At 38.8% G+C, this 17,909-nt stretch overlaps 1 protein-coding gene across 1 annotated transcript; it reads right to left on the bottom strand.

Moving 5' to 3' along the window:
* Positions 1-1,165: 1,165 nt before the first annotated feature.
* C9H5orf47 (chromosome 9 C5orf47 homolog) lies at positions 1,166-17,788 on the bottom strand. Its single transcript, XM_070518183.1, has 5 exons — positions 17,339-17,788; positions 14,494-14,844; positions 12,949-13,048; positions 4,553-4,588; positions 1,166-1,501 (listed from the first exon to the last, which is right to left on the bottom strand). Exons 1-4 carry the CDS (start codon positions 17,786-17,788, stop codon positions 4,569-4,571), a joined length of 921 nt encoding a protein of 306 aa, XP_070374284.1. The 3' UTR covers positions 1,166-1,501; positions 4,553-4,568.
* Positions 17,789-17,909: the final 121 nt, after the last annotated feature.

Below are 17,909 nucleotides of genomic sequence, written 5' to 3' on the forward strand. Positions count from 1 at the left end.
AAAAATATCAACCTACATTGAAGTGAACCTAAAATCCTCATTCACATTCACCACAAAACTTTATGCAGCGTAAATTACCTTTTAAACAAGTAAATGTCTCAATTTATACAGATTTAAGTGGTATAAGCTAAAATTCAAATTTAGTTTTGGTTCAATTTCTTGAACCCAAGAATTCAGCAGCCTGAAAATTTACCCAACACGCTCCAAAAAGATTGCATGACCCTCCATGCCAGGGGACCTTTGGACACTGACTGCACGGCAGGCAAGGCCTAAGCCGTTTGCCCAGGTAATGTGTCCTTCAACTGGAAACAGGTAGATTTGGTAAAAAGTCACTAGAAGAACATGTTACCACAAATCCTAGGCTGTTCTAGTCTCCTGAAGTAATTAACTTATAACTAGAGAAAGAAACAAAATTATGAATTATTTTATAGTGCATACATTTTATACTCTTTCATGAGAATTTTGTAATATTGCCACTTTGTATTGCCATTGTAAGAGAAATGAGGAAGCCCATCCTCTCAATGCCCCAAAAAGAATGGAAGTCATCACTATTATGATCCGGGACAGAAAAGAGAAGGCCTGCCCCGTGAAGGGGAAGAAGTAAGAAGCGTACATAGACCTTATCAGTGGCACACCTCTTTTTACGTTTCTTTCCTGAGGTTTCAGTTCCATCTAAGCTTTGGATATAATTTAGGGAGACAGACTGTATCGCAAAAAGCAGGAAAAGTGGTGTAAGTAATAGTTGATTATTACTCAATATTGAATCGAAAATTATGGAATTCACTGGAAAACACTTCTAAATTATTTACAGAGTTCTAAACTTCTCATTCATTGAATTAAAAATAATGCATCTATTAATTAGGAGACTGGAAAGGAGAAGAATGTCTCCTCTGATCTTTGCCCCAAAATTTTGCTAAAATACTCCACATTATAATATAGAATTTGCATAAATTTACTAACTTTCCTTAGGATGAAAAGACGGCTCAAATAACCATTCGTTCTAACATCCCAAATAATTGTTGCTATGTAAATTGTAGGCTTTTATCATGAAATAATTGAGAAATTTAGAAAAAGTGAGGAAGCCAAAAATAATTTAAATAAATCCAAGTTTAATTTAAAAGTCACATTAAATGAAGAGATGAATAAAGCAGCAGTTGCAGACTCATTAATAAAAGGAAAAAGTTGGCAATTTAAATGAATGCAATTGTATTGATATGCTAATTTAAATTTTATGTATAAGAGTAATTTAAAAGAATATGGAATATGTATTAATTCTTAAAATAATGCTTGTATGCATATGATAATATTTTACTAAAATTTTTATTAACTTGCAAAGAAATACTATTAATTTATAAAGAAAGTAGTTTTTCTATTCAACTATTAAAGTTCCAATTCCAACAAAACACACCAAAATGAACAAATAATTATGATTCAATTTAAAGTTCCATCTTTAAACTCTTCATAATCTTCTTTGGTAAACAGATCCAAAGATGGGTTGATCCTAAATAAAAGACGACAAAATTGAATCTTGTTAATGTAAAATGTCATAATCAGCAGTCACTGAAAAATCTTAACGTTTCTAAGACTGCAAAGTAACAGCTACTCTCTATATTTACTGTTTTGATAACTTTCACTTTCTCTAGTTGACCATAAAAAGTTTCCGATGGACTCAATATGTAGCTCATATTTTTCTTCTCCACTCCAACTCCTGCCAATACCCTTGGTGACTTCAACAGCCCCGTTTACAGCAACTACGTCACAGAAGCACAATATCCCAGGCCTTTCCAAGCCACCTGAGCTGCTCACAAGTAAGGTCATTGCTTGGAGGCTGTCATCACTTCGAGCTTCTGCTTTACTTCTAGGTGTTGGACTGACTCTTAAAATGTTCCTAGTGGACGCATTTCTACACTCCTGCTTTGTGTCCCCCTGCACTCTCACTGAACAAGGTCATTGCCCTCCTGTAGACTGCTGCTCCCTTGATCTCCTGCAAGCTTCATCAGTATCCCCCTCAGACCCACAACCATCTCTCTCGTTACTCCTGATTGAGCCCTAGAACCCCTCTTTGAAACTGAGATTCCTCTTCGTCCTGGACGTTGCCTCACATACTGTTCTCAGTCCTCTCCTCTGCCTCCATCCTCACATTGAGGTTTCCATCTGCATCTACTGCTAACACTACATACGACCTTTATGCAGTATGGATATTACACTAGCACCCATACAGCACTTCTAATCGCTTGCTTGGAATTTTCACCTGGGTACCTCACTATCACCTAAAGTTCAACATGCCAAAATAAAACTCAGTACCGTCACAAAACCAGTTCCTTCTTTCGACTTCCTTCTTTCTTATCTACTCCTTCTCAAAACTCAGTATCATCTCTCTTATCCCTTATAGCTGATCACTTGTCTCCTCTCTGCCCCTCTGCCATTCTCATTTAAGTGCATTTCACTTTTCACTTGGACTGCTATTATAATCCTCAGATTTTCTTTTTCATCTCCTATCTTGCCCCCATTCCAAAGCTTTCACAAAATGACATCAGATTCTTTCTAAAATGCAGATCTGAGCTACTGCTTTAAAATGTTCTGTACTGATGATGTACAAGATATTTGCATATCTCTTATTATCTTTCCATAAAATACTTATTAGTGACAAAAGGAAATATAGTAATTATATATAGTAGAGAAATGGATAACCACTTAGCCAATAGATCAAAGTTATCATCAATAAGGGATAAATGAAGATCACAGACTCCAGATGTGATACTCTGAGAAAGAAGCAACATTACCTAGATAATGTTCCAGCCAAAAATGCAAAATATGAATCAAATCATGAGAAGGCATCAGCAAGTCCAAAGTCTGAAAAATAACTGGCCTGTATTCTTCAAAAATGTTAATATCATGAAAGACAAAGAAAGGCTGAAGAACTGTTACAGATTAAAAACTAAAGAGGCATCACAACTAAATGCAATACATGATCTTGGACTGGACCTGGTACCAGGAAAAATATCCCATGAAAGACTTTATTGGGACAATTGGAAAAAATCGGAATATAGACTATAGGTTATATAAAAGTTTTATATCAATGTTAAATTTCCTGAATTTTATAACCACAGTGTGGTTCATAAAAAATATCCTTGTTCTTAGGATACACATACAAGTATTAAGAGGTAATACTTTATACACACACATATATACACATACACAGAGACAGAGTATAAGAATGCTAAAGCAAATGTGGAAAGATGTTAAAAATCTGTGAACCCAAGTAAAGGGTATTCTGGAGTTCTTTGTATTATTCTTACAACTTTTCTGTACATTTGAAACCAGTAAGATTAAAAGGTTGGGGTCCAGCCCGGTCGCACAGTGGTTAAGTTCCCACATTCCACTTCAGTGGCCTGGGGTTCGCCAGTTCGCATCCTGGCTGCGGACCTAAGCACCACTTGTCAGGCCATGATGTGGCAGACGTCCCACATAAAAAACAGAGGAAGATGGGCATGGATGTTAGCTCAGGGCCAGTCTTCCTCAGCAAAAAAGAGGAGGATTGGTGGTAGATGTTAGCTCAGGGTTAATCTTCTTCTTCAAAAAGAAAAAAGAATAAAAGGTTAAGAAAATGTCTCATGTTTATTCATTGCCAACTGAACACTGCCTTAGCCCAGCATTCAAATGAGACCCTTTGAAATACAGTCTCAGTATTATTTTTATAACTCTCTTCACTGTGACTATCTTAAACACACTTTAATCACACTGTACATTCCAGAACGTTTTCTTGGACTCCATGAACTTGCTCATGTCCGTGTCTAAAATATACTCCCCTCCCCCACATTCTCACTTATACAAATCTAATGTCTCTTTTCCAAGGCCCAACTTACTACCTTTACTATTACTTTCCAAACCCCACCAAACTGGATGTAATCTCTCCCTAAGAAGTTAATGAGCCCAGATGATTAGTCAACCAGGGAACAATTGAAAAGGAAGGGGGAAAGATGATATGCTCAGTTTAAAACATGTGGCATTTAAAAGTAACTGGAATAGCCTAAAGAAATTCAGACGTACATGACCAGAAAATGGGTGAGCTACCTCAGAGTAAAAATGTAAAGAGAGAGTAGGACCAACAATTACTCCTAGGGAAGCATCTGTTATTAGGTGGTAGCAAAAGGGACAAATAAAAAATACACAGAAAATATGGTCAGAAACACAGAAAGAGAACCATGACGTAGCCTCCAGAACACTAAGAAAGAAGAAAACTTTGAAGGAGAGGTAGTAAGATAATATTAACGGTGACAGCATGTTCAAAGAGAAAGAGAACTAAGCAGAGGTATGAAGAACAACAAAGCATGGAGCATGGAGAGAGTAGTTTCAACAGCATGGTGAAGATAGGGTCCCAACGACGTTTATCAAATTTCAACAAATATTTGATGAGTACCTCCTATGGCCAAATACTAGGTTTAGGAAGGAACAGGCTAGAATTAACAATGGACATATACTAAAGGTTGGAGAAGGTAGGACGTAAAAGGAAGGAAAGAAGTCTATAACTGTTATCTAAATGGGTTCTCACCAGAAGATAAGAAGATTCATCCTGTGTGATCTGAGTCTAGGAGGAAGATAAAATATAAGGAAAATTCAAGTTGGCGTCTAGCACTGATTTTCCCATTAATAAATACATATTAAGGCATAAGAGTTATAATACATTTTTAAAACAAAAGTATTAGTTTTTGTAATCTGGTTTAAAATTGTATTACAAAATAATGAAATACAAGGCTACCTTATGTTTTTAAGACGTTATTTCTGGACAACTCTGCACATTATTTTAAGATGTTAAATAATCCTTACAAGACTGCTTGATGTTTAGTAGAAGGCCTCTTGCTGAGGCACAAGAGAACCTGAAAAGTTCAAGTTATGGCCAGAGCAAAATTAGGTGTAATCTGGTATGTTTATTAAAGTAATTGGAGCTGGATTAACAGTAAGAACAATGTCCAGGTGTTTTGCACATTGCTCTGCCTATTCAAACATCATTTTCACTCAAAAACTACTGACTACTTTTTCCTTCCTAATCCCCTCTCCTGCCTCATTTTCCTTCTTCACTGAATATGAAAAGTAGAGTATCACTAATGTGAACATTGCTTTATATGCCATTATTGCAAGTAATTTATGCTATTATTGATGCAATATGATATGAACGGTAATGAGTTCCCAGTATTACATTGCTTACAGAATGGTACTCTGCTCTAATTATTATCTTATGAAAATATTCTTCACAAAATTAAATTCTACAATGGTTGACATCAGCATCATGGTGGAGTTGTTCCCTTTGTCTTCCACCTCTCAGTTATAACCAGTAGGACATACATGGACCAACAAAGGACTCCCTGCACAGCACACACGAATGCCTGAGAGATCCATACATCTATGCATCTGAGGTGGGTGGACTGGACCTCTTAGAGGTGGTGTAAGCATGGGAGCAGCAGCAGCAGTTCCCGAGACCAGAGGCTCCAGGAACTGAGGTAACACCCAGGAGTCCAGGCAGCCCACGTTCCTGGAGGTGCCAGGAATCATTGCAGGCTTATGACCAGAAGCTCTGGGAACCATAATAATACGTGTGACCCAGGCCCCTCCCCCTTGCCCAGAGGCGGCATCTCCAACACTGATCCTCCAGCAGCTGAGGCTGTGGCCAAGACACAGATACTCTCCACAATGGTGGCAATGCCCGTGACATGAGGTTCTAAGAAGCACGGTAGCACTAGAGAACAGAGGCTGCAAGAGCCACAGCGGCACTTGTGGCGCAGTCCCTGTCCCTCTCCCTCCCCCAGCAGCGGTGGGTGGTACTTGCAACCTGAGGCTTCAGGAAATACAGTGGTGCCCCTCACCCAGATCCCTCCCCATTGACCAGCGGTGGCGCTTCCAACACTGGCCATTCCAGCAGCAAGGGCTGCATCCAAGACCCCAAGACCCCCAGCAGCAGAGGCAGTGCCCATGACCTGATGTTCCAGAAACTGCACAGGTGCAAGAGAGCAGAGGCTTCAGGAGCTCCAGCGGCATTTGTGACCCAGGTACCTCTACCCCCATGGTGGTAGTGGTGTCACCCACAACCCCAGTCCACCTAGGAGCAGTGTCCCTGGCAGCAACGTTGCCAGCAGCCCTAGATAACCTTGGAGAAGCAGCACAGGTGGCACATGCAACAGCAGCACCCAAGCCCAGGCAGAGCCCACAGAGAGCCAGGTAACAGCAAGAGTGCAGCCCATGATCCTGGTCCCCCCAGCTGCACAAGTGCCCACAACTTCAACCCCCCACGCACAGAAGTAGCACCTGCAGATCCTAAAACTTGGATGTGGCAGAGGTGCCTGTAACCCTGGCTGCTGCCCCATTCCTCCTCCCCCGACCACCATAGTGGGGTAACCCATGATACAGGCAACCCCAGAAGCAGCAGAGGTGCTGGCAGTCCAGTGATGCCAGTGGTGACATCCATGACTGCAGTGACATCATAAGCAACAAGGCACCAGCAGCCTCAGAGGCACAGCAGCACAACGAGGCACTGACAATGCTTCTGGAAGATGCAGAGAAGGGGGAAAAGTGTAGGCTCTCAAATACAACGTGAAGCAGCTCAGAATCAAAGTAAACAGAGCCTTACTCAAGTAAGAAAAGTGTTTTCTACCACAAATGTGCTAGCAGAGAAACAACTCATGAAGTACCATGAAGCACTACAGTAATACAGTAGCACAAAAAGAAAATGACAACTCTCTAGAAACCAAACTTGAAACTACGGAAGATTGCAATCTAACTAACAGAGAATTCAAAAGAGCTGTCATGAAGAAACTCAGTGAGTTACAAGAAAATTCAGAAAGACAGTTCAATAAGTTCAAGAGTAAAATTAATGAACAGAAAGAGTATTTCACCAAAGGGACTGAAACTCTAAAAAAAGCCCCACAAATTCTGGAGCTGAAGAACACAATCTTCCTCACCAAAAAAAAGAAAGAAAGGAAAGAAAAAAGAAATACTAGCTGAGAACTTCCTAAACCTGGGGTAAGAACTGGATACATAAGTACATGAGGCTACCAAACCACCTAATTATCTCAATGCAAAAGACCCTCTGCAAGGAACATTATATTAAAACTGTCATAAGTCAATGACAAAGAAAAAAATATTAAGGGTGGCCAGAGAGAAGAAAATAACTCCCAAAGGAACCCCCATTAGGCTATCAGCAGCTTTCTCAGCAGAAACTCTATAGGCTAGGAGAGAATGGAATGATATATTCAAAATACTAAAAGATAAAAGCTGTCAGGCAAGAACACTCTATCCAGCAAAGTTATCCTTCAGATAAGGAGAAATAAAGGCTTTGCTGGACAAATAAAAGCTGAGGGAGTTCTTCCACTAGAACTGCCTCATAAGAAATGTTGAAAGGAGCCCTCTTATCTGAAACAAAAAGGCAAAGGTATATAACGCTTTGAGTAAGGTAATAAATAGACAGAATCAGAAAATTGCAACACTATATCAGAATAGGTTAGTCAACACTTAATTATAACATAAAGGCTAAAGGGAAAGAAAGCATTAAAAACAACTATAAGCACTTTGATTTGATAACAAACTCACAATACAAAAAGGGATACTTTGTGACAACAAAAACGTAGAAGGGGAAGAGGAAAAGGACAGAACCTGTACAGGCAAATGGAGACAAGATGCTATCATCAGAAAAAGGACTACCTCACCTATTAGACCTTTTATACAAACTTCATGGTGACCATGAAACAAAAATTCAGAGTAAAGTCACAAAACATAAAAAATGAGGAAACTGAGAAACACATCACAGAAAACGAAGACTGAAATGGCAGACAGAAACACAATGAAAAAGAAACAATGGAAATATAGAACAAGAAGAAAACACAAGATAAAATGGAAATATGAAGCCCTCGTACATCTATAATCACCCTAAATGTAAATGGATTGAATTCACCAATCAAAATCCACAGAGCAGCTGGATAGATTAAAAAACAAGACCCAATAATATGCTGCCTCCAGGAGACCTATCTCAGCTCTAATGACAAACACAGGCTCAGAGTGAAGGAATGGAAGATGATAGTCCAAGAAAATGGCAACCAAAAGAAAGTGGGTGTAGTTGTACTTATATCAGACAAAATAGATTTCAAGCCAAAAAAAATAACAAGAGACAAAGATGGACATCGTGTAATGATAAAGGGGGCATTCCACTAAGAAGACATAACATTTATTAATACATATGCACCTAACATAAGAGAATCAAAGTATACAAAGCAACTATTAACAGACCTAAAAGGAGAAGTTGACAGCAACACAGTAATACTAGGGCACTTTAACACCCCACTAACATCACTGGATAGACCATCCAGAAAGAGAATCAACAAGAAAACATTGGCCTTAAATGAAAACCTAGACCAGAAGGACTTAATAGATATATATAGGACATTCCATCCAAAAGCAGAGGAATAAACATTCTTCTCAAGTGCACATGGAACATTCTCAAAGACAGACTATATGTTGGGAAACAAAACAAGTCTCAATAATTTAAGAAGACTGAAATCATATCAAGCATCTTTTCTGAGCACAATGGTATGAAACTAGAAATCAACCATAGGAAGAAAGCTGGAAAAGTCATAAATATATAAAGACTAAACAATATGCTACTGAACAACTATTGGATCAATGGAGAAATCAAAGGAGAAGTCAAAAAATACCTGGAGACAAATGAAAATGAAAACACAACATACCAAAATCTATGTGATGCACCAAAAGCAGTACTAAGAGAGAAGTATACAGCAGTACAGGCTCAAGAAACAAGAAAAGTCGCAAATAAACACTCTAAGGCTACACCTGAAAGAATTAGAAAAAGAAGAACAAATGAAGCCAAAGTCAGTACAAGGAAGGAAATAATAAAATAAGACTGGAAATAAATGAAATAAAAGCTAAAAAGACAATAGAAAAGATCAATGAAACTAAGACCTGGTTCTTTGAAAATATAAACAAAACTGGCAAACTCTCAGCTAGATTCACTAAGAAAAAAAGAAAAAGGGCTCAAATAAATAAAATCAGAAATGAAAGAGGAGAAATTTCAACAGATACTACCGAAATACAAAAGATTAAGAGACTACCAAGAAAAGCTATATGCCAACAAACTGGAAAATCTAGGGGAAATGGATAAATCCTTAGAATCATACAACCTGCCAAAACTGAACCAAGAAGAAATAGAGAATTTGAATAGACCAATCACAAGTAAAGATATTGAAACAGTAATCAAAAACCTCCCAAAAAACAAAAGTCCAGGACCAGATGGCTTCTCTGGTGAATTCTACCAAACATTCAAAGAAGATTTAATACCTATCCCTCTCAAACTCTTCCAAATAATTGAAGAGGTAGGATGCTTCCTAACTCATATTACAAGGTCAACCTTGCCCAGATACCAAAATCAAACAAGGATGACACAAAAAAGGAAAATTACATGACAATGTCCCTAATGAACAGAGACAGAAAAATCCTCAATAAAATACTAGCAAATTGAATACAATACATTAAAAGGATCAAACACCATGATCCTTTAGGATTTATTCCAGGGATGCAGGGGTGGTTCAACATCTGCAAATCAGTCAATGTAATACACCACATTAACAAAATAAAGAATAAGTCACATGACCATCTCAATAGATGCAGAGAAAGCATTTGACAAGATTCAACACCCATTTATGATAAAAATTCTCAATAAAATGGATATAGAAGGAAAGCACCTCAACATAATAAAGGCCATATACAACAAACCCACAGCCAACAGCATACTCAACAGTAAGAAAGTGAAAGCTATGCCTTTAAGAACAGGAACAGGACAAGGATGCCCACTCTTGCCAGTCTTATTCAACATAGTATTGGAAGTCCTAGTCAGAGCAATTAGGCAAGAAACAGAAATAAAAGGTATACAAATTGGAAAGGAAGAAGTAAAACTGTCACTATTTGTGGATGACATGATTCCATATACAGAAAATCCTAAAGAATCCACCAAAAAATTATTAGAAATAATTAACCAATACAGTAAAGTTGCAGGGTACAAAATCAATACACAAAAATCAGTCTCATTTCTATACATGAACAATGAGCTAGTAGAAAGAGAAATCAACAATACAATCCCATTTATAACCACAACAAAAAGAATAAAATACCTAGGAATAAATTTAGCCAAGGAAGTGAAAGACCTGTACACGAAAAACTATAAGACACTGTTGAAAGAAACTGAAGAAGACATAAAGAAATGGAAAGATATTCCATGCTCATGGACTGGAAGAATAAACATAGTTAAAATGTCCATACTACCAGAAGCAATCTATAGATTCAATGCAATCCCAATGAAATTTTTCACAGAACTAGAACAAGGAATCCTAAAATTTATATGGAACAACAAAAGACCTCGAATTGCCAAGGCAATCCCAAGAAAAAAGAACATAGCTGCAGGTATCACTCTCTCTGATTTCAAATTATACTACAAAGCTAGAGTAATCAAAACAGCATGGTACTGGCAGAAAAACAGACACACAGATCAATGGAACTGAATTGAGAGGCCAGAAATAAACCCACACATCTATGGATAGCTAGTTTTCAACAAAGAAGCCAAGAACATACAATGAGAAAGAAAAGTCTCTTCCATAAACAGTGTTGGGAAAACTGGACAGCCACATGCAAAAGAATGAAAGTAGACCATTATCTTACACCACACATAAAAATTAACTCAAAATGGATTAAAGACTTCAATGTAAGACCTGAAACCATAAAACTCTTAGAAGAAAACATAGGCGGTACGCTCTTTGACACTGGTGTTAGCAGTATCTTTTTGAATATCATATCTCCTTACACAAGGGAAACAAAATAAAAAATAAACAAATGGGACTATATCAAACTAAAAAGCTTCTGCAAAGCAAAGGAAACCATCACCAAAACAAAAAGGCAACCTACCAATTGAGAGAAAATATTTGCAAACTATATATCCAATAAGGGGTTAGTACCAAAAACATACAAGGAACTCATACAACTCAAAAACAGAAAAACAAACAACTCAATTAAAAAATGGGGAGAGGAACTGAACAGACATTTTTCCAAAGATATACAGATGACCACCAGGCACATAAAAAGATGTTCAGAATCACTAATTATTAGGGAGATGCAAATCAAAACCACAATGAGATATCACCTCACACCCATCAGAATGTCCTTAATTAACAAGATAAGAAATAACAAGTGTTGGAGAGGATGTAGGAAAAAGGGAACCCTCATACACTGCTGGTGGGAGTGCAAACTGGTGCAGCCCCGATGGAAACAGTATGGAGATTTCACAAAAATATAAAAATAGAAATACCATGTGATCCAGGTATTCCACTTCTGGTTATTTATCCAGAGAACACAAAAACACTAATTGGAAAAGATACATGCATCCCTATGTCATTGCAGCATCATTCACAATAGCCAAGACTTGGCAGCAACCTAAGTGCCCAATGGATGAATGGATAAAGATGTGGTATATACATATATACAATGGAATACTACTCAACTATAAAAAAGATGAAATCTTGCCATCTGCAACAACATAGATGGAACTTGAGGGTATTATGCTAAGTGAAATGTCAGATGAAGAAAGATAATTACCATACGAATTCACTCATATGTGGAAGATAAACAAAAAAACAAATACATAGACACAGAGAATAGATTGGTGGCGACCAGAGGGAGATGGGATGCAGGGAGGGCAAAATCAATAAAGGGGCACATGTGTGTGTTCATGGGTGGCAACTAGACTTTTGGTGGTGAACATGATGCAGTCTATACAGAAGTCAAAATATAATGATGTGCACCTGAAATTTATATAACGTTATAAACCAATGTGACCTCAAATAAAAAAGTAGATAATAAAAATAAATTTAAAAAATTAAATTCTGCAGATTTATTGACTGTCAAAATAGAAGCTGTCATCAAGTGACTGTCCAAAGAACCTACAGAAGCATTCAGCATGGCAGCACGTGTGTTAGGATATGCATGGGAAGGGGATAAATAACTACTACTATTTATCAATTCATGGGGCATTATTAGTTACATAAATTGTATCCAACTTAATTGTTTGAGAATCCAGAACTTCCAATTACGTTAATAAACATACTAGATTACATCTAATTTTGCTCTGGCCACAATATCAACTCAACACTGATGAAATTTTAGAACATGATTAATTTATGAGTGTTTTCCAGGAATGAAATAATGACATCAAGGTCATACTTCAAGGGCAGATTTTGTTAAATGCATTAAATCAGACTGCAGCATCCATGGAAAGGAAGTGACTACATGAAGTGACACCAAATGTATAATTTCATATTGTAGTTAAAATGTTTTTCTTCATTAATCTGCACGAGTTTTGTAATCTGCATTAAAGAGTTGGCATTAAAATTCAGATTTATGGGCCAGCCCAGGGGCATAGTGGTTGGGCTCATGCACTCCACTTCAGCAGCCTGGGGTTCAGGGATTTGGATCCCAGGCAGGGACCTACATACCACTCATCAAGCCATGTGTGGTGGTGTCCCACATACAAAATAGAGGAAGAGTGGCACAGATGTTAGCTCAGAGCCGATCTTCCTCACACAAAAAATTCAGATTTAACAGACAAGTATGTGCCCTTTGCTCAGTAAATTCTAGTCAAGGCTCACCTTCTGCAGTCCTCCACTCATACCTACACCTGTGGTCTACTCTACACTCACTGCTTCAAGATGTTCGTACCTTTAATTGTGATGAACAGTGATAATACGGTACCCTCGTTACTATAGTCTCTACATCGAATGTGACAATTCAGAAAACTATGGGTCTCATGGGACCAAGGTAACTAAACTCTTATAGAAGCCAGTCTTTTTTAATACAATAAAATACAATAAATACTACAATAAAATAAAAATTGTGTTAACTTACTTTCACTAGATACTTGCTGGCGTTTCAGCCTGAGTCTATATTTTTCATTTTCTTCAAGCATTCTAGAAATGACTTTGTATACTCTATTCCATGCTAAAACCTTAAAAAGATAAGCACAGTTAAGGAATACTGAGTAGAGAAGCTGGAATACATTTTGATGGAAGGAACTGGGAGTGACTCAACTGTGTTGCATGTCAATGTTTATTATTATAAAGCAATATTAGCACTTAGAGACCTAAAATGTAACTGTAATTGTTTTCTCATCATCACTGAATTCTCTGGTCTCTTTTCCCAACTTCCTAGCATTTCCTCTCTGTGGTATTTAAATTAACCGCCCTGGATGAAGTTTCCTTTCAAAGGCACTCTCTATAAAGTCCTGCCTAAATGGTTCCAACACATTCAGTTTTGTTTGGAAAGGTAACAAAAACAGTGAATTCCTATTCCTATGTCTAAACCACTGGGCAATGATTTGATTTTTTGACGTATCTATTCTAGTCAAGAATTAAACATTTCTCCTAGGACATACCAAAGCAAAATTACTAGAGAGCACGAATATACTAAAATAGAAAGAATGAGGACTATGGAAGCAAACAGATAGATCTAGGCTCAAATTCTGGCTTTGCCACTTACCAGTTGCTTGACATTGGGCAAGCATTTTAATCTCATCTAGGAATAACTTCATACACTGGATTATTAGAATTTTGAAAAATATATGTAAAGCACTTACCCCCAGCGTCTGGCACACAGAAGTTATAAGTAAATATTAGCTACTGCTCTTTTCTCCTCATCCAAGAGGAAGCGGTTCTTGGAAGAAATATTTCTTAGTACAGTGAGGAGATTAGACGATCACTCAAAATACACGCACTGCAAGGATTAGTCACCTTACATGCTATTCTATACTATCCATGGATTATAAATCAAACAAACCTGAAGCTCAGAAACAATATGCTTTTATGTGCCATTACCAACCAACAATTTCTTTAAATTGAAGTATAAAATGTATGGTGGAAAACCAAGATTGGTAGAGCGACTGAGGCCGAATATGTTTAAAACACTCAAGTTCCCATGACATCTGGACCACCAGAGGTGGAAATGATTCAGCAGTAAAGGCTCACCCTTGTCCGCTTTCCTGCTAGAAACTTAATGTATAGCCCTGGTCTTTAAAAGAGCAACATGACACCAATACAGATACATTCTTCTTCTCTGTGAAATCCATGATTTTCTTCTTATATTACACTATTTATGAGAATTTATTCTCTTCTATGGAACATATATTTCCATGCTTTGAAAAATCTTCCAGTGGGTTACAGTTGGATTAAAATGTGTTTTATACCTCGAACACTAAAACAACTATTCTTCATGGTTAATAAATATTTCCAAACCCGGTTTCATTTCTGCTAAATCAATTGTATTTTCTCATTTCAGTAAATTTAATGTTTCAAAAGACGGAGCTATTTTTACTGTCTTGAGTTTCTTCACATATTTGTATTTAGAGAGGTTAATCTAAAATTCAGATATTGCTCATTCCCCTTTACAATGATATACCTTTTTCTTTTTCTTCATTATTTTGGAAGCTTCATTCAAAGGTATCGGAAAATCAAACTTTTTAGCTAAATTCTTCTGAGTTAAACCTAATTTTAAAAAAAAAAGAATGAGAAGGTAAAATATCAAGGTCAACACATATTCACCGTCCTGAGAATGGAGGCAATTATAAATGTCTCCTGAGCTGTCTTTGAGGACTTCTACATTTGTTGGTATATTTCTGATCATTTGACAATAACAGTTTCCAAAATAGCTAATACTATGCTGGGGGGAAACAAGCAACGAAACTAGAGATAAATTACCTTGGAAGTGCCTAGAAAATCTCCTTCCTTTTCTGATTTGAAAGGTGAGTCCCTAAAAGGCCAGCAATAGAGTAAACAAATGCCAGAAACCACATCTTGCCCCAGTGAACCTCTACAGTCTCCTTTCTTCTCAACTTCAGATACACATCATACTTCTAACTACACAAAACACCTTGTTCCTACCCTCTCAGCCTTTGCACATGCTGTTCTATCTGGCTTTGACACACTGTGTGCATGCACATGCACACACACACACACACCTGGCAGGCAAATTTCTACCTGCTCTTCCAGAAAGCTTCCCATCACCTCTTCTCTACAGACTTCCTTCAAACACACACAGCACTGGCTCCAGGAACACCTTGTTCACAGCACTTAGTACACTTTTATTCCATGTGTTTATAATGCATTTCCTCCACTAAGCTGTGACCTTCTGGAGGGCAATGGCCACGTGTGCCTTATGCATCTTTCTATCCACTAAACACTTTTATCAATAAAAGGAAGAATCAAAATAAATAAATAAAATTCCCTGCTCAAAAAAAAGTATAAAAAGAACAAAGAAAGCATATGTAAGAAATTATAAAGTTTTATCTTTACTATTTATTTTTATTTATTAATGAGTAAGAGACTAGAAAAACAAAATATCTCATTAATAAATCAAAATCCTGTTTTTTAACAAAATGGACAAAACACTGGCTAACTTTATCAAGAAAAAGGGAGACAGCACATACATACACAAAAAGAAATGACAAGAGGGACATAACCATTGAAACACAAGAAATTTTCCAAAACCATAAGACACTACTTTGCAGACCTTTATACAAATAAATTTGGAAACCTGGATGGAACAAATAATTTCCTAGGGAAATACAGATGAGCAAAATTGACCCATTAGAGTTAGAAAGCTTAAAGAGACCAATTTCCATGGGAGATATATAGAAAGTTTTTAAGGAATTATCCCACAAAAAGCACTAGGCCCAGACGGTTTCACAGAAGAATTCCAACAAATCTTCAAACACCAGGTAGTCCCAATGTTCTATTAATTATTCCAGAGCACTGAAAAGGAGGGAAAAGTTCCTAATTCCTCTTATGAAGTAAGTATAACTCTAATAATACCTAAACTACATGAAGTACAAAGAGAAAAAAAACTACAGATCACTCTCTCATGAATACCACTGCAAAAATTCTAAACAAATTATTAGCAGAGTCCAACACTACTTTAAGAAAATAATACATCATAACCAAGTAGGATTTATTTCAGGAATACAAGGTTCGTTCAATATTAGGAAATCCATTTGTATTACATGCCATATTAATAAAACTAAGGAAAAATGTTTATCTCCATATATCTGAGAAAGCTTTTGGCAAAATTCAACACCCATTAATGATAAAAACACTGAATAAAATAAAAATTGAGGGATACTTTTTAATATCTTAAATATATATGCCTTAGAGCTAAAGCCAATACCTTATTTAATGGGGAACACAAGAGGCATTTCCCCTAAGGTCAGAAACAAGGCAAGGATGCCTACAATCTCCACTACTATTCCATAATTGCGCTTGAGGTATTAGCCAATGCAATAAAAAAAAAAAATCTATTGCAGGCATAAGAATGGGTAAAAAAGAAATAAAATTATCCTTATTTACAAATAATAGTATATCTGAAAAATTATGTGTCAACAATAAAACTGACTCATAAAAGAATTCAGTGAAGTACTAGGATCTAAGATTAACATACAAAAATCAATAGGCTAAGTGAAAGAGGCCAACCAGGAAAGCTCACATATTGTATGCTTCCATTTATATGAAATGTCTAGAATAGGCAAATCTATAGAGTCAGAAAGTAATTTAGTGCTTGCATGGGGCTAGGGTTGGGGGGAGGGGACAGAGCAAGGGGGAACAGTGAATGCTAATGGTACAGGGTTTCTTTGGGGGGTAATAAAAATGTTCCAAAACTGATTGTGGTGATGATTGCACACCTCTGTAAAAAACACTAAATTGTGTAATAGGTGAGTTGAAAGGATTCTGAATTATATCTCAATAACGCTATTTAAAAAAAAAAAGCACAGGTGGGCCCTCTTTCAAAGGCAGGCAGGAGTTTTTGGAATAATGGAAATGCTTTGCATCTTGTTTGTGGTGGTATGTCACTAGGGTATATAACCTTGTCAAAACCCCTCAAAATGTACGTAAACCAATCCTAAACAAAGTCGACTTTTTCTAAAGATGGAGAAGCGTCACATCCACAAACAGTAAACATTTGGAGGACATGACGGAGGAGGAAGGCCCATTTACTACAGCGGAGACGGCCAAAGGCCTAGGAAGACACTGAACAGGATTATGTAAAACCTATAGAGGGACAAGTTTTAAATACACACATTCCAGAAAGACACAAACGTAGACTGAACACACGGAGAGCCATCCTCCGTTCTTAGAGAGGCCAGCTCCCCTTAAGCTCATCGCCAAGTCAGCGGCCCCGAGGGAACACAGCGCGCCAGGCCGCATCACGCCGGGCCTCGGGGCTGCGTCCGCCCCGTCCGTCTCCGCCTCACACGACAGCGCCCGCCCCTCGCGCCCCTCCTCGGGCTGTCCTCCAGTCCCAGCGCGGCAGGGGCGACCTGGGGCCCGGCCTGGCCGCCCTCAGGGTTGCGGCCTGACCCAGGGCTGAGGGGAGGCCAAGGGCGGAGAAGCCCACCGCGCCCACCCGCCCCCCTATCCCCCTGTCCCCGCCGCCCTTTCGCGCCACCTGCACGTGCCACCGGCGCGGGGCTGCTCTGCGCGCTCGACGCCCGCTCGTCCGAGGGGGCCGCGGGGGGCCTGGGCCCGGGGCCGGGGGGCCGCCCTCCACCATCCGGCGCGCCCGCCCGGCTGCATGTGGCCCCGAGCCCCGGGCTCCGGCGGCCGCCCAGCTGCAGCACACCGCCACACCGGTGCGCGCCGAAGCGGGCCACGTAGACGCAGGCCGCCGGAGGCCGCGTCCGCCCCCCGCCAGCCGCCGCCATCGCCGTCGCCGTCGCCGTGCGGTCTGTACCGCAGCCGCGCCAAGGCCCTCAGTCGCCGGGGCACCGTCCGCAGCGGGGGCGGGGCGGGGCGCGGGGCCGGACCACTGTTGGGGGGGGGTAC

Source organism: Equus asinus, chromosome 9, assembly GCF_041296235.1.
Source record: "Equus asinus isolate D_3611 breed Donkey chromosome 9, EquAss-T2T_v2, whole genome shotgun sequence".
Taxonomy (NCBI): Eukaryota; Metazoa; Chordata; class Mammalia; order Perissodactyla; family Equidae; genus Equus; species Equus asinus.

Excerpts from the sequence above, each read along its gene's own strand:
- C9H5orf47 (XM_070518183.1), bottom strand. The coding sequence starts at position 17,788 with ATGGCGGCGGCTGGCGGGGGGCGGACGCGGCCTCCGGCGGCCTGCGTC. Across the intron at positions 13,049-14,493 it reads TAATGAAGAAAAAGAAAAAG|GTTTTAGCATGGAATAGAGT; the intron begins GTATATCATTGT and ends TATCTTTTTAAG. Across the intron at positions 4,589-12,948 it reads CCAGCAAGTATCTAGTGAAA|ACTCAGATCACACAGGATGA; the intron begins GTAAGTTAACAC and ends TCTTCCTCCTAG.